At 54.4% G+C, this 17,388-nt stretch overlaps 1 protein-coding gene across 3 annotated transcripts in view; it reads left to right on the top strand.

Annotated features, from left to right (window-relative positions):
* PDGFRB (platelet derived growth factor receptor beta) overlaps nt 1-17,388 on the top strand; it is a 41,937-nt gene that overhangs the window by 4,382 nt on the left and 20,167 nt on the right. The window contains exons 2-4 of one of the 3 annotated variants that reach the window (XM_054488417.2): nt 14,498-14,543; nt 15,673-15,996; nt 16,535-16,801. In XM_054488417.2, coding sequence (XP_054344392.1) covers nt 14,504-14,543; nt 15,673-15,996; nt 16,535-16,801 — 631 coding nt within the window. In that variant the 5' untranslated portion in view covers nt 14,498-14,503. Of the gene's footprint in view, nt 1-14,497; nt 14,544-15,672; nt 15,997-16,534; nt 16,836-17,388 lie in introns of those variants that run through there. The other 2 variants (XM_054488420.2, XM_054488421.2) reach the window with 2 other exon arrangements.

Raw genomic sequence — 17,388 nt, 5'->3', positions numbered from 1 at the left:
TCCCAAAGTGCTGGGATTACAGGCGTGAGCCACCGCACCCGGCTAAACTCTCCCCATTTTACAGGTGAGAAAGTGCACAGAGTCAGTTGCCTAAAGTCCCACAGCTCGGAAGTGGCAGAGCTAGGATTTGCACCTGGGTGTTTCTGCCTCCAGATCCCCTTGATGAGAGGCTGGATGGGGCCTGGGATGCCCCTGGGGATCCAGTGTAAACCCCGAGAATGTGCCTCAGCTGTGGGGGCCCTCAGCATTCCAGAGGTAGTCATCAGACCCTAGAACCCTATGGGACTGTGCACAAGTCGTTCCCTCCTGGGGCCTCAGTTTTCCCATCAGTCAAACAAGGAGGTTGACCCAGATGATGGTAAAACTTTCTTCCAGCCCTAAAACAATTTCAGGATTCCAAGCCATGCCAGCCCAGATTGGCAGCTGCACAAGCCTTGCTGTGTACTCAGGGATCATGCATATTTAACTTCACAATGAAAGGGTTTTTTTCTTACCCTTTCTCTACACATTACAGAAAGAGGTCAGGATCGATGACCACTAATGGAAAACTTTAACCTGCAATAACAAGGAGGAACTTTCTGACAATTAGTTTGGCCCCTTAACATGCTCAGTTTCTTGAGGAGCTCAGAGGGCTCCCACAGTTCCCACATGCCCATTTTCCTGGGATACTGAGCAGGGAGGGTCGGGGAGGTAGGCTCACTAGGGGCTGTGTGTGGATGCTGTAACCCTTTAGGTCTCTTCCAGTGCTGAGTTTTCGAAACTTATATGCTCTAATTTCAAGAGGAAGCAAGGCTTTGGCCCAGATGAGTGATGGGATCCAGAGGTGAGGGGAGGAATGGACACAGGGACCTACCTCTGCTGGGAGTGGGTGTGAAATTCACATACTTGTTGCTTCCAGTGTGGAAGCCCACCTCACATCCCTCCTGAGCCCTCAGGCCCAGATCCTAAGGATAAAGTCTTCCTGAACCTCCAAGCCCTGGCCCCAGAGCCCACCCTGCCCCTGCCCCCTACATCCACCAGATGCTTCCTGGGGTAGCCCACCCCCAGCCTGGTGCAGGAGGCTGAAAATCAAAGTGTATTGCTTTAACCACATTAAAATCCCCTCCTCTCCTCAGTTCAGTTCAGATCAGGGCTATTTGATGTCTCAGGTGCCCAAAACCTTTTATCTGCCAGAGGTACCAGCTTCTCCGCCCTGTGATGGAGAGGGCTGTCCCTTGGGAGGGTCAGGGGGTCTGAAAGCTCCTGAATGTCAGAGATGAAAAGGACTTTTGGGGGTCACCTGATTCAGCTGCTTTATTGTATGGATGGGAACTAAGGTCCAGAGAGGGGAAGGGTTGCACCTAAGGTCCGTACAGATCATTGGTGATGACGCTGAGCCTGGGACCTGGGCTCGCCTTTGTTCCACCACAGGTGCTGGGTCTTTACCATCTCTCTGAAGGCCTGGAGAGACCCAGCTCCACCTCTGTGGTTCAGGGCTCAGCTTCCAGGTCTGTCTGGGCTATGGGCTGAAAAGGAGCAAAGCCGTCCCAACAAGAAATGGGAATCTTCCTGGGTGGTTTGCTGGACCCCCGAGCCTTCGGCCATACCACTTCTTCATTCTAATCATAGTTTCCTCTTATAATAAAGTGGGGAGAAGCCAAGGGAGAAGCTTAGTGACCCCCAGAGGTCCATCCAGCTCTGCCCTTAGCCCCTGAGAGTTCCTACCATGCTTCTTGTGACTGCTTTACCACATCCTCATTGCTGCTGCTCTGTTACCTTCCCTTCTGAGAAGTGGAAACCCAAGGGCAGTGACACCACCAGCTTCTCCACTTCTGAGGCTGAGCCTCAGTGGGTATAGGGTGGGGCGGGGTTTCCAGTTAGCCCTAGAGGGGCAGGGCTCAGCTTTCTAAACATGTCACAGAAGCCCTGGCCCCTCCTGGCCCAGAGCATTGAAGGTAAAGGTGCAGGTTTGACCTGATGGACTGTGGGTGGCTCCCATCTCACCTGTATTTGTGTCCTTATCAGTGTCCAACCCAGGGCCTATCTGCTGAATGGATAGTGAAATAGTCATTAGATAAATAAATGCATGTAGAGATGCATAAATGGATTGGTGGGTGGGTGGGTGGATGGATGGATGGATGGATGGATGGATAAATCGATGGAGACAGACAGATGGCCTCCCCTTTAGTCCAGGGCACAGAGATGGCTTCATGAGCACTCATCCTTCTGAGGGCCCCATGCTTAGAAGGGCCTATGCTTGGTTTAATGCTCTGCAGTCATCATCTTGAAATTGTTAATAATTTTTAACAAAGAGCCCTGCATTTCCATTTTGTGCTTGCCCCACAAATTATGTAGCTTGTCCTGCCAGGGAGTTCAGGCTGAGTTTGGGACGGCTTCATCCCCAACACCGGCCTTGCAGCCTCCACTGTCCCCATCCTAATCCACAGCCTCCCACTAAATGCCAGCCTGCTGGTGTCATCCTCTTGCATGGAGGCCCCCTCCCCACAGTGCCTGGAGTTACAGCATTGCCCTGCCCAGCCAGCAGCTACTACCCGCCATCACTATCAATGCCTTGAAAAGTTGGTGGTCCAGAGCAAATCCTCACACAGCACCGCAGACCTTTCCTGAAGTCTCCCTGACTCCTTCCCTGGCCTCCTGCTGCCTCCTTCCCTGGCCATCACCTACCTGTTTGCTGAAGAGCCCCAGTTTCTAGCCCAACAGATCTCTCCCTGCCATTTCTCCCAGATGCCTTGCCATCTCTCACAGAGCCCTGGCAATACCTTTCCCTGGCATCATCTGCCAAAAAACTCAAGAAACCCTGGAGGCCTAGCTCAAGGCCACCTCCCTCAAGAAGCCATACCCGCTCTCCCCACTGGAGTAATCATATACTCTTATTAGTTACCATTTACTGGGCACCTATGATGTGCCAAGTGCTGTACGTCATCATCTCTGGCCCTCCCAGAAATGGAAAAGGAGGTCTCCCGTGCCATTACCCAGGAAATTGAGACTCAGATAAGTTAAACTCAGAGAACTGGGGCTTGGACCCAGGAGTAAGTGGCTTCCAGCTGGAACCACTGCTCCCAGCCTGGCGGGGCTCCCATCCCTGCCCTGGATGGCATCAGGCGCAGCCTGTTGGCTTCAGAGTGCCGTATGTCTGTTCTGCCCTCACCAGTTCATCTCCATCACCTCCCTGGAAGTAAAGACTCACCATTGCCTACCCATGCCAGTTCCCTAGCCTAGTGAATCCTGTGTTATTAGGAGGCAGCCGAGGGCCCAGGACTGAAGAGCTGACCCTACAGAGCCATTTAATCTCTCATATCGTGTAAGCATTTATTGAGCACCTACTGTAGGCCTAATCCCATATTAGGAACTTGGAGAGAGTCCAGACCATTGTTAGGTAGGTATCCTGATTTGTGGGAAGTCATATTAAAGGACTAAGACAAAGATTCAGGAAAGAAGTAATTGACAGACAGTGGACTCAAGGTGATTAGACAGGTCTGGCCTTAGGTTGGCCACCGTATCCCTGAGTGTGCTAGGATTAGACACTCCTCACTGAGCTTCAGGACACTGAAAAGGGCTGTTGCTACTGATTGTACCAATAATCAGCAGCTACCTCTTCCTGAGGAGCCTTTTTTGGGAGAGGCCTTCTTGCACCGTCTCATTTATCACAAGCATCCCTTTGCTGAAAAGCCTAGTCCCGTGGAGTCTTGGCTGTGCGCGCAAGGCCGAGTGAGTGAGTGACTTCTTCTCCCTCGAGTGAATGAATAATAATAATGTGGCCACCAACTTAGCAGACGGCTGTGTGCCAGGCCCTGTTCTAAGCATTTTGCTTGTGTTAACTCCTTCAATAGCCCTGACAACCCAGTGATGAGCCCCAATCTACAGATGAGAAAACTGAGGCACAGAGGCGAGGTTAAGTGAATGACCGAAGACAGGGGTGGGAGGACAGATGCTGAGACAGTGAGAGGGTCAGTGAAACACGGGGGTTCTCTGCCCTCCTGCTCTGCCGCCCAGGAGGGCTCTGAGGGGAATCTCAATGTTCGGTAATTGGCACTGATAAGTGAAGGGTTTACTCATTAGCTAGCTACCCCTCCCCTATTTGCAGGCTCTGGGCCTGTGGGGGAAGGCTGTGTGCTGGTGGGTCAGTGTGAATGGCCCAAGCCCTGCCTGTCCCCTGCCCACTTGGCTCTGAGAACCCATTCTATTTGCGGCCCCCACCCCAGCCCATGGCTGCTCTGGGCTGGCAGCAGCCCGGGGAACAGAAGGTTTGCTTGTCTGAGCCTGCCGTACCCCCCTCCTCAGTCTCAGCCTGGGACCCCTCTCAGGGGCTCCTTTGGCTGCCAGGGCCTGGCACTCGCTGTTGCCATGGCACCGGCCAGAGATGAGGCTCTAGGGGATGGGGGCGGGGAGGGCAGCCTCAGGATGGTGGAGGCCTGGAACTCTGCAGCTACAGAGGCCCTGGCCCTCTGCAAACAGTGGAAGGGGGTGCTGGGGCCCCCACAGGGGCAGGCCTGAACCCTGAGCACAGCAGGCCTGTGGCAGAGCCGGCCACACACCTGGGCTGATTGCCTGGATGCTCTATCCCACAGGAGCACTGCCCCTGCCAGTCCCTGGCTTTCCTAAGCAAAGACCCTCTCCTCAGCCTTGTGTGCTCACCCTCAGCCTCTGCAGCAAAGTTGTGGAGTTCTATCCCTAGTCCTGAGTTCTATCCCTAGCTTGACTTTAAAATTATTGGTGACCCGGGGCAGGCCCCCCGCATACACTGCCCCTCAGTCAGAGCAGAGGCGGGACCCAGATCCCTGAGGATCTTCTCATCCCTGAGATCCTGGATTCCGTATGGATGCCATTAGAGGGAGAACGTTTCTCTGTGGACAGATGGACAGAACTGTTTCTGGTCAGGAGATAGACAGTCTGGCATGACGGGCAAGAGAATTCAGGTTTTGGCAGTTGTGGTGACACGCACCTGTAGTCCCAGCTACTCAGGAGGCTGAGGCAGGAGGATCACTTTAGCCCAGGAGTTTGAGGCTATAGTGAGCTGTGAGCTATGATCATGCCACCACACCACTGTACTCCAGCCTGGGCAACAGAGCGAGACCCTGTCTCTAGAAAAAGAAAGAATATAGGCTTTGGAGTCAGGCCGACCTGAGTTTGCATTCCAGTTCCTTTGCATCTTACTTATTGTGTGACCTTGGGAAAGTTACCAAAAGTCTCTGAGACTCAGTATTCTCCTCTGTAAAATGGGAATAATGAGTGTACCCCCCCTCACAGGGTGGTCATGAGGATGAAACAAAATCTCCAGATCATCTCATTTAGCAGAGTGCCTGGCTCTAAATTAGTAGGGGCTTTTGTTTGTTTCCAGATTGTGGGGGATCAGAACAATAACTAGAAAGATGTCCTGTGTTTGGGGAGAGGGTGGTTGGTGGATAGAAGCAGGACCAATAAGCAGAGAATACAGTGAGATAAACTGTACTCAGTGTAATTAACAATTCTCAATAGTCTACCCTCTGAAGATTCTAAGCTGGCTAAGAAGGAAATGGGCCACGGGTGAGGTGGTGAGAGCCCTGTCATGGGAGGTGTGCAATTGCAGAGAAGGTGGGGGAGATGTGAATAGGGGAAATGTACTAAGATTGTAGGGCTCTGTGAAAAATGGAGTGACTGTTTCCCACTCAAACTGTCAGCTTCAGCTTTACCCAGCTCAAAAGACAGCGTGAAGGAGTGAAAGGAGAAGTTGGGACAAAGAAGGCAAAAAGATGAGGCTGACGACTTTATTTTTTAATTTATTTTTTTGAGATGGAGTTTCACCCTTGTTGCCCAGGCTGGAGTGCAGTGGCGCGATCTCGGGTTCAAGCAATTCTCCTGCCTCAGCCTCCCGAGTAGCTGGGATTACAGGCGCCCACCACCATGCCCGGCTAATTAACTTTTCTTTTTTTTTATTTGAGCTTGCTCTGTGCCAGGTACTGGGCTGTCCTTTTTGCGGGGCTCCTCATCTTTGCCTCCTGCCACAGAGGGGCTGTCTCCTGGGCATTGGGCTGTGTGCTCTGGAGCCTGTCTGCCCAGGATTAAACACTGGAGCCACCACTGGAAAGCTGTTGGGCAAACAATGTAAACAGTCTGTGCCTCAGTTTCCACATCTGTAAAATGAGGAAGCACTACTGATGTCATGGGATTGTTCTGAGGACTCAGTGAGATCGTTCATATAAGGAGCTTAGCATAGATAAGTGGGTGATAAGTACAGCAGACCCTTGAACAATGAGGGGGCTGGGGACAGCCACCAACCGCAAAGTCGAAAATTCACGTATAGCTTTTGACTCCCCAAAAACTTAACTGCTAATAGCCAGCCTACTGTGGGACTTACTGATAACGTAAAGTCAATTAACACATGTTTGGTCTGTTATGTATATTATATACTATGTTCTTATAATAAAGTAAGCTAGATAAAAGAAAATCACAAGGAAGAGAAAATACATTCAATATTCATTAAGTGGAAGTAGATCACTGAAAAAGTCTTCACCCTCGTCTGCACGTTAAGTAGACTGGGAAGGAGGAGGAAGAGGAAGGGTTGGCCTTGCTCTCAGGGGTGGCAGAGGCGGAAGATGTGGAGGAGTGGAAGGGTGGGAAGGATGTGGATGTTTCACATGTGTGAAACATTCATGTGTTACTGGACCTGCACAGTTCAAGCCTGTGTAGTTCAAGGGTCAACTGTACTAAATCAGAGGTAGCTATTATTATTATTGTTATTTTTAAGGCTGTTGGAGGCCCAAATGGGGCCGGGGTGGGTGGGGGGACTCTGGGTCAGGAATCCACAGGGCCCTGGGGGTAACCCTCAAGGCACCGCAGGAGGCAGGAAGCGCTTGCTCTGCAGCCGGTGGGCAGGGGTGTGCAGCAGGCCTCGCTCCCTCACTGACCTCCTTCTCAGGCTGCTTCCCAGCCTTCCTGGGGACCCAGGCCCCCTCCCTTGGGCCCCCAGCAGCCGTGAGGCACACACTGAGCGCTTTCCCACGCACCGTTCCAAGTAGCCAGCCGCATCGCTGCCCCCACCCCCAAGCACACGCACTCTGACGGGTGAGGGGGTGTTTGCTGCAGGAGAGCGGGGCTCGGGCTGGGGAGATCAGCCCGTTCTTTATCAGCCTGGCTCCTTTCCAGACAGATGTTTCATCTTATTTTGGACTTCCAGAAAATAGGTCATTTCTTTCCATCGTGATCCCTGGGGAGGCCTCATGGGGAGAGGAGCACGCAGAGAGTGACGAGTGTGAGGGCCTGGCTTGGGCCCTGGGGAGCTGGAGGGGCAGCCGCCTTCCTCCCTCAGTTGTGAGGGAGCTGTCAGGGCCAGGGCCGGAAGATTCTGAAAGGCTGGGCAGAGAAGCCAGCTTTTGCCTGAGGGGGTTGGAGAGCAGAGGAGGGCCGGAGAGGTCACATAGGTATTTCAGAAAGGTCCCTCTGGCTGGGGTGTGAGAACAGGTGGAGGGGACAGATTGGAGGTGAGGAGATTGGCGGTGGGACAGCCAGAGGCAGCCGAGCCGGTGCTGGAGGGGTGGGTGCAGGGGGCTTAGCAGCCTTCCAGGGAACCAGCGCTGTATTTCCATCCAGTTTGGACTTCCAGAGCAGTGGGAGCACACACCGGGCCCCATCTTAGTCGATTTCTGCTGCTTTGTTCAGGGGACTTTGTAGGTACCTGGAAACATAAAGACGACCCCGGGCCTAGAAGCAGCGTGGCACAGAGAATGGCTCCAACACCGAGTGGCCTGCGCTAGGCTGCTCTCTCTCTGTAGCCCTTAGAGTGATCCCCAGGCTGGTGGGAAGGTTCATGGTGCAGGGGTGGAGCACTGAGCCTTCTCCAACAACTGGAAGTGGAGCGAGCATAGGATTGAAGGGGGCGGGTGGGAGCCTCGGCCACTTCCTCAGTTTCTCCCCTCCGCCTGTAACTGTCTCCTCACCCTCCGATCCTGCTCTCTTCTCTGGCTCCCAGGATGGGGCTCCCTGATCACATGACCCGATCACACCCACATCTCAGCCTGCTTGGGGACAGCCACATGGGCCAGACTCACCGCCAGCCCCAGGCTGTGCTGCTATCTCTTTCCTACTCTTTAGCTGCTGGCGGGAGGACTCCATCCCCAGCTCCAGATGCCTCTTGCCCCCACAGACTCCCAGGCCTGGAACTGGCAGCCTTCTCCGAGCTGAGTCATGACATGGGTCCCTCCCCAGCACCCCCATCCCGAGCCCAGCATTCCAGCTCAGCACAGCTGCCTTCCCAGAGTGGAGCCCTGAGGGCCACAGCCTGTCAGCCCTGAAAGTGCTCCCAAGACAGTCTTGCCCACCCTTTTGCACAGATAAGGAAACTGAGGCTCAGAGAGGGTCAGGACTGTACAGTACTCACCCTTAGCTGCAGTTTCACTTTCTGAAGTTTCAGTTACCCCAGATCAACTGTGGTCCAAAAACATTAAATGGAAAATTCCAGAAATAAACAACTTACAAGCTTTAAATTTTGTGCTGTTCCGAGTAGTGTGATGAAATCTTGCACTGTCCTCTCTGTCCCGCCCAGGAGTGAATCATCCCTTTGTCCGCATATGCTACCCTCCTGTTAGTCATCAACAAAGTCTACTTCTGACATCCAGCCATCAACACCATCATGGCTCGGTGGTCCAGGATCACTTGGAGCAGATGACCTGATCCTTCTGATAATGTCTGGAGGTCAGTAGTAGCCTAATGCTACTTCACAATGCCTACGCCATCACCTCACTTCCTCTTATCATGTAGGCACCGTGTCATTCCATGTCTTCACAAGAAGAAGAGTGATACGATACAGTAAGATATTTTAAGAGAGAGAACACAGTCACATGACTTTTATTACAGTATATTTTTATCATTGTTCTATTTTATTATTATTGTTGTTCATCTCTTACTGTGCCTTATTTATAAATAAAACTTTATAATAGGTATGTATTTGTAGGGAAAAGAACATAGTATGTATGGGGTTTGGTTTTATCCAAAGTTTCAGGCATCTACTGGGGCCTTGGAATGTATTCCCTGCAGATAGGGGGGACCACTATCCTATAAGTGGGTGTCACAGCCGAGACTAGAGCCAGGTCTTCTTACTTCCCACCCCAATCCCCCTCCAAAGTCTGTCCCAGGCCTGTAAAGTGCCCCGGTACGGAGGACAAAAGACTGGACTGGGTCAGGAGCCTGGAGTCTATAGCTCACTTCTCCCAACAACTTAGCAAATTACCTCCTCTGAGTCTCAGTCGCCAATCCCTGCCTGGCTGGGCCCGTGCAGAGAATGTGACTTTGAAACAAAGGTCAATGTGTGACAGGACAGCGGTGTGCTGTGGAGAGGGCAGGGGCAGCTATAGCCTGAAGCTTGGGGCCTTAAGCCACCAGCCTCACATCCTAGCAGGGGCTGGAGGCAGGGAGCTGCGCAGGCAGGTGAACTTCAGCCCCACTGACCACCCGAGCTCATCTTGTCTAGGCCAAACAATGGGCCCTCTTGCTTTCCTTCCCTAAGCCTCAGTTTCCCCACGAGCACAGTGGAGCACAGGAAGGCAGTTAGATCAGATAGATGATCCCTGAGGGCTCTGGCGTGCTGACATTCCAAGATTCTGACCCCATAACCCCATGGCCAGGCCTCCTCCTCCCTCAGGCATTTGGTTTATTCAGAGCATCCCGGGCCTGAGACTGCCTGCCCCCAGCATCCCCCTCTCCCTGCAGCACGGCCTCTCTCTCTCATCTCACTGCTGTTTCTACCCAGCCTGTTCCCGGCCTCCAGACTGAACATCCCACTGTCCCCTCAGTGCCCACAGACCCTCCCTATCCTAAACCTGCTCAGTCGCAGCTCTCACTCCTGCTCTTTGACCTCATTCTCATCTCAGAAAACGGCATCGTCCCTTCAGCATGTGCGTGTGTATACACACACACACACACACACATACACTTCTGCCTCCCAGTATTCCAAGCCAGATACAGAGGTGCATACCTCCCTCTCCAGCCCCTCAATATTAAGTCACCCAGTCCTGTCGATTCTCAGCTAAGTTAACTCTCAAATCCATCTGTTTTTATCAGTCCCCACTGCCTTCTCTCCAGACCCAACCAAACATGCACGTTGGTCAGAGATGCGGTGGAGCTGGTGGCATAGAGCACGGAGTCACACCACTTCACTATAATCTCTGCTCTACCCCTTCTGGGTCTGCGTTCCTGGCCCAGTTATTAAATGCTCTCTGCCTCAGTTTCCCCACTGTAAAATGGAAATGATCACTGTATCTACCTCGTAGAGTTGACGGAAGATCAAGTGAGCCAATACGTGCCAAATGCTCAGAATAGTTCCTGGTGCAGTAACACGGGCTTTCTGGCTTGTCTGTTCATGTATATGGCTGTGTGTTCAGGTGAATTTGGGGTTCTGTGTGCACATGTTCTGTGCATGTTGTATGTGCTGCATACACATGTGAACTGTTGCACACGGGTGCATCTCCACGGGTGCTGGGCACAGTGGGAGCTGCGCACATGTGTTTTGTGTGGGTGTGTACGTGTTTAGTGCTTGCATGAGGGCTTGGCACCCACATGGCCTGTTGCATACGTATGTGTTTCAGAGGAGCGTGCGAGGAAGTGCGTAGGCAGGCATCTGTGCATCTGTGCTGTGTGTATGTGCTGACCATGTGCAGGCTCCCCCCATCAACCCCCGCAGCAATGCAGGGCCCCCTCCCTGGCCTGCCTGTGTCGTGGGAGCCTCAGGACCCTGAGGGAGGGAAGCCGTTGCTGGCGGATGTGGCCAAGATGGGCTGGATTTATTTAGATTAAGGCGGTGGGAAAGGAGTGGAGAATTGTACGTGCTGGGAGGAGGGAAGTCTGGGGCTCTGAGAATGACTCCCCAAGCATACTTGCTCTCCTGGACTTGGGGCACCCACTCCTCTCCCCTGGACTTGGGGTCGTTACTCTGCTCCTTTGGACTTGGGGTCCCCACTCTGCTTCCTTTTGACTTGGAGTTCCCAGTCTGCTCCTCTGGACTTGGGGTCCTTACTCCGCTCCCCTAGACTTGGGGCCCCCCACTCCTCTCCCCTGGACTTGGGGTCCTCACTCTGCTCCCCTAAGGGGTCCCTCTGAGTCACGTGAGGAGCTGGGCATGATCTCCACTTTGGGCCTCTGAGCCTACCACCTGGCCAGAATAGGAGGAATCAGGAGGGGTTCCTGGCACACAGCACTCTCTTCATGGGCAAAAGGGGGACACCTAGGGGTCCCCTCCCTCTCTCTGCTCTAGAGGCCTCCCTGGGCAGGAGAGTACAGCAGATGGGGGGAGTGCCTGCTCTCTGACTGTGACATCCAGGTTGTCCTAGGTGGCCCTTCCCTAGAGTACAGTCCTCCTAAAGAGGGGAAGTTGTCACAGGCAAGCCCACTACCACCAAGTCAGCTGCCTGGGCCTCCCTGGGATTGGCTGGAACCAGAGCAGCCTCTGGGAAGCACAAAGAGGCCTAACACATTGGGTGGACAATGAGGGGTATCAGGGAGTCATCCAAGATGGCCTGGGAGGTCATGTCTGGGTGCCCTAAGCCCTACTCTGCCCTCCCTGGCCCTCCAGCCTCTTGTCCCTACCAGTCTTTCCTTGCCACCTCCTGGGGTTCCACATCACCAGCGGAAAGTCCCGTGAAACATTGTTGAAACACTGTTGTCTAACTCTTTTTTTTGAGACAGAGTCTTACTCTGTCACCAGGCTGGAGTGTAGTGGTGCGATCTCAGCTCACTGCAACCTCCGCCTCCCGGGTTCAAGCAATTCTCCTGCCTCGGCCTTCCGAGTAGCTGGGACTACAGGTGCCCACCACCACGCCCAGCTAATTTTTGTATTTTTAGTAGAGACGGGGTTTCACCATGTTGGCCAGGATGGTCTCGATCTCTCAACCTCGTGATCCGCCTGCCTCGGCCTCCCAAAGTGCTGGGATTACAGGCGCAAGCCACTGTGCCCAGCCTGTTGTCTAACTCTTAATTGTATAGATGGGGAAACTGAGGCCCAGAGAGGGAAACAACTTATCAAAGCCCGCACAGCAAGTCTGTGGCTGAATAGTCATGGAAATTCCATTCATGGAGCGAGATGGCTGGTGGATTCTTATGTGACTCTAGCCTCAGGAATGTAGCCCCCTCCTGCTTACTAGCCCCCACCTCCTCAAAACACCCCGGTAAGATTCATGGTGACTAGAATCTTCTCTTTGGCCTGTCAGAAAGGCAGAGCTTCACCATAGGGACAGCTCTTTGAGATGACACCTGCCAACCTCTCTGTATGGATGGGGACGCAGAGTCCAGAGAGGCTGGAGACTCGCTTAGTCTCACAGTGAGTCCCAGGGCACTTATGAGGGGAGCTGTTCGCTCTATTCATAGTGAAGCCCGTCTGAGATCCCTGGGGTGCCTACACCCTCCCTACAGCATCCACACTGTCTGCCTGTCCTCTCCCCACAGCTTGAATCTGCCTTTTTGCTGTGTGACTGGGGCATGCTTCTGTCCTTCTCTGGGCCTCTGCTGCCCATTCAAAACACATACGCCCTAGCTCAGAGTCTCTAAGCCACCCCCAGCCCCAGGCCCAGCAGAAGAGAGCCTGAAGGGGAGAGGATGGAGTGCCACATGGGAGGAGGGTCGGGGGCTGCATGCCATGAGGGCCCAGCCCACATGGCCAGCCCAGCCTTCCAGAGCCAGGCCAGCCCCGCTGCAGTGACCTCCCTTCTCCTGGCCAGCCGGCCAAATTCCTCCTTTAGAATAATAAACAGTGTGGCCAGCCAGGGAGACTGGGAGAGGAGGGGCAGGGAGGCTGAAGTGACCCCCTCCCCCAGCCTCTGCTAATGATTTTCTTTGGCTGAGATCTCTAGCAGGAAGGGGGCAGCCAGAGGGGCACCGACGGAGGGGCAGATGGGCCTCTGTGGGGGCTGCTGGCTCCGCCTTGGCGCTGCTCCCTCCTGACCAAGGAGGCCTGGCATCCAGCTGGAGGGGCTGGGGCAGAGGGATGGTGGGGAGCAGAGGCTGGAGGGGGCGTCAGAAGGGCTGGGCTTTGAGTCAGGAGCAGTTCAGAGAGGGGAGAGGAAGAAACGAGGAGACCTTCAGGCAGGCAGTCTGAAAGGGAGGAGGGAGGAGAAGAGCTGATTTGCTCAGACTGTTTCTTGGGGTGTTGGGCAGAGCTAAGACTGGGGGTCCATAGGCGGGAGGAGCCTTGCCTCTGTCCCACCCCTGACATGTGAATGCAGCCCTGGTAGGTGAGGTACTCACCATCATCCACTTCCAGAGCTGGGGACTTAGGACACAGGGAGAGCGATGGCACAAGAGCTGGGATGCTGGGGCCTGAACCTGGTCCGCAGCCCTAAACTGAAAACTAAAAGGGGTGAGATGGGGAGGTGGGGGCAAGCTGGGCATGGCCTCCAGAGGCAGGCCAGGTTGGGCAGCCCCACAGCCAGAGGAGGATCCTTGTTGCCTCATCACGCCATCACCTCCCAAAGCTCGTGCTTTGCGACCCCTGTCCTCTGGCGTCCTTTCTGCCAATGCTGCAGGCAGACTCTTGGCATACCTGGCTCCTGGTGGTCTCTTGGGACCTGAAGTGTGTCTTCCAAGATAGAGGAGAGCAAGGGCCACCCCATTCAGTCTGTCTCTGTCTTTGTCCTTGCTTCTGTCTCTTAGTGCCTCTGGTGCTGTCTCTCTGGGCACCTCCTCTCTGTCTCTGTGTCTTTGTCTCTTTCTACTTCTATCATTCCAGGTCTCTCTCTCTCTGTCTCCCTCTCAGACAGGCTCTGCTGTGGAATCTTGGGTAAACTTCTCACCTTCTCAGAGTCTCAGTTTCCCCATCTGCACCCTGGGGGTGGGGGTGGGGAGCCTGGCTTCACTGGTCTCCAAGGACCTGTGAGGCCTGGCTGCTCGATGGGACCTCTCTTGGGCCCAGCCCCTAGCCGCTGTCCCCTGGGCCTCCCTGTATGCTCTGGGCTGAGTAAAGGTGTCCAGGCCCACCTCCCACATTCCACAGCTCCGGCTCCCCCACTTCCCTTCCCACAGCCCACAGCCTCCTCCATTTCCTGTTGTGCTTGTGGAGCTGCGGGAGTTCTCTGGGTTCTGGCCTCCCCCCTCCTCCTCCCATGCCTTTCATCACACTTTCCCAAATATTTGTCCTGGCAGATAAGAGCCTGGTATTGGAACTGTCACCCGGAGGACAGGCTGTCAGAGCTGGTAGGCTACTGGACACCATCCAGCCCAACTTCCCCTCCCTCACTGTACAGATGGGGAAACTAAGGCCCGGAGAGAGGCTGGGGACGCAGCCGAGGCCACATGAGAGTCACAAGCAGAGCCAAAGCAAAGGCCAGGACCCCAAGGCTGAGTCCAGGATGGAGAGGAGACAGCCTGTGGTCATGAGTGCCCTTTCAGGCTTGGGATGTGGTGGCTTTTGGCTTCAGCCCCTCGGACATGAAGGCTGGGTGGCCCAAGCTGGGGCTCATTCTGCAGGAGCCAGGTGGTGAGATAGCCCCTGTCGCTGCCTCCACTTGCCCTGGGCCCTGACTCCTGTTTAACTCTGCAGGACACCATGCGGCTTCTGGGTGCGATGCCAGCTCTGGCCCTCAAAGGTAGGTAGATGGGAGATAAGGTAGGGGAGCCGGGGGGCTGCGGAGTGGAACCCTGGAGCTGGCAGGGGTGATGTGTGCTGGTGGCAGGGCGTGAAGCACCAGGCACACTGCCCTGCTCTTTGGCTTTAGTTTCCAGGATTTCCGGTGGGCTCTGTGGAGGCCTCCAGCTGCCAGCCCTTCAGCTCAGAAAGCGTCAGTGGGCCCCTGCTTGTCCAGAACCATCAGCTCAAATCCTTTGATTGGCCCTCCAGACCCCATCCCACCTTCTGGCACACACCCCTGGCCTCCTATCCTCGGTCTGGTGGATCTGTGGCACCCGGCTTGGACCCCTCATTGGCTGGGAGCTTCCAAGTCACTGCTGGGCTTCTCAGCACACCCCACCCCTCACTCCTGCCCGTTGACATGTCTTCAGCTCTGCAGGGGCTGAGCGGCTGACCCAGCAATTAATGACCAGCCAGCAGCCTGCCCGGCAGCTGGCTGTAAGATGGACTGGCTGCCTGACCGCCCACCTCCCCTCCTGATCTTTATCACCAGGGGGCATGGAGGGTGTGGCCTGCAAAATCCTTCTCCAGGGGATGTCATGGAGGGGGACCAATCACTTGACACACACACACTCCCAACCCCAGTTCCCTCCAGCCAAAAGGGGCCTCAGCATCTTTTCTGGCCCCACTCTGAGCTACCTGAGCCCCTCCCTCCCATCTCTCTCCCACCCAGAGCCACCTCTGGGCCTTGGGCAGAACCTGGACAGTCGAGGGAGGGGGCAGGGAGCTGTAGGGAAGAGGCTCAGAAAGTGACCTGGGAAGCAATGCAGGAACTGGAGGCCAGGGAATTGCTTCCCGAGGATTTCCTGGCCCCTTCTGGTGCCTACTGCCTACACACAGCACTGCTGAAGGACTCAGAGGCTGGGGTCTAAAGGGACTGACATAGGCAGTCCGGAGGAATCCCTGGGGTCCTGGAGCTGAGCGAGTGGTCCTCAGAGCCATGGCTGGAGAGCCCCAGTCTGTCGGATAAAGGAGCTGTGCTCCTCAAGGACTTGAGGGCTGTGCATACGTGGCCTCCTCGCAGGCTCAGCCTTGGGAGAGGTGCTGAAGCCCCTGTTCCCTGATGTCTGATACCTCCTCTCCCAAAGGCCAGCTGCTGTTGCTGCCCCTCCTGTTACTGCTGGAACCACAGGTCTCTCAGGGCCTGGTCATCACACCCCCAGGGCCAGAGCTTGTCCTCAATGTCTCCAGCACCTTCGTTCTGACCTGCTCGGGTTCAGCTCCGGTGGTGTGGGAACGGATGTCCCAGGAGCCCCCACAGGAAATGGCCAAGGCCCAGGATGGCACCTTCTCCAGCGTGCTGACACTGACCAACCTCACTGGGCTAGACACGGGAGAATACTTTTGCACCCACAATGACTCCCGTGGACTGGAGCCCGATGAGCGGAAACGGCTCTACATCTTTGTGCCAGGTAAAGGCCCCCAGCCTGTGTGCCCACTCCTTACCCCTCTTGTCAACTGGAGGCATCAGGGGAAGTCCAGAGAGTGCTTTAGTTTATTGTGAAATGCAGCCATCCTAGAAAAGCAGACAATCATGGAACCAGCCTGGCTCAGTCCGGGAGTGTGTTCTCCCCCACGCCTTGGTCTGGATGATCTGCCTGCTCCCTGCCAGTCCCCCTATTCCTGCCTCCCAAGAACTCTATATTCTCAGCTGCTTCCAATCTGCTCCCTCTTGACCCCACATCCCGTCTTCCCCATTCTCCAAGCTCCAGATATCAGCTGCATTTCAACTTGTGACTTGCCTGCTTTCTTATCCTGGCACTGTCAATATCAGACATTAGAGCTGGAAGAGACCAGCTCTAACATTTGATTTGTGCCCTTCTGGGAGCATCCCTATTCTGTAATGGGGAGACAGAGGGCCAGAGATGGCAAATGACTTGCCACACAGCAATTCAGGGGATGGCCAGAAACCCAGTTCCCCTGACTCATTCACGGCTCCACTCCTGGCAGATCCCACTATGGGCTTCCTCCCTAATGATGCCGAGGAACTATTCATCTTTCTCACGGAAATAACTGAGATCACCATTCCATGCCGAGTAACAGACCCACAGCTGGTGGTGACACTGCACGAGAAGAAAGGGGACATTGCACTGCCTGTCCCCTATGATCACCAACGTGGCTTTTCTGGTATCTTTGAGGACAGAAGCTACATCTGCAAAACCACCATTGGGGACAGGGAGGTGGATTCCGATGCCTACTATGTCTACAGACTCCAGGGTGAGCCCCCTTTCTGGCCTGATGCTCAGCAGAGGCAAGTATAACCCTCCACAGAGGAATAGCCCTTTACAATTTACAAAGTGTGCGACTCCACTTCCCAGTGGATTCTCACCACAGCCTTCGAAGGAAGATAGTGTTTTCCCCATGTTACAGATGAGGAAACTCAGACGCAGAGAGAGGATGGAGTTTGTCCCCTGTCGCAGAATTCGATAGTGGCAGAGCTGGCCTGTGTAACATGGTCGGTGAGGGCACGAGCTTCAGCGCCAGCTGGGTCGAAATCCCAGCTTTGCTATTTCCTGTCTGAGAGACTTTACACAAAGCACATAATCTCTCTGAGCCTGCTTCCCCTCTTGTGATGTGGGGATAACAATGGCTGCCTACCTCATAGGATCAATTGTGAAGATTAAATAAAAGATGGAGAGTACCTGGCACATGGTATGTGCTCAATACATTTCTCCCGTACATAGATCTCCAGAGGGTACTTTGATTTCCAGACTGTTATCCCTTCTAGAACGTCAGCTCCATAAGAACAGAGATTTTGTCCACTTTGTTCACTACTGTTGCTCCAGTGTCCAGAATAGTACTTG

Source organism: Pongo pygmaeus, chromosome 4, assembly GCF_028885625.2.
Source record: "Pongo pygmaeus isolate AG05252 chromosome 4, NHGRI_mPonPyg2-v2.0_pri, whole genome shotgun sequence".
Taxonomy (NCBI): domain Eukaryota; kingdom Metazoa; phylum Chordata; class Mammalia; order Primates; family Hominidae; genus Pongo; species Pongo pygmaeus.
The sequence above is the reverse complement of the archived record's forward strand: the minus strand, read 5'-3'. Positions and strand labels throughout refer to the sequence as shown.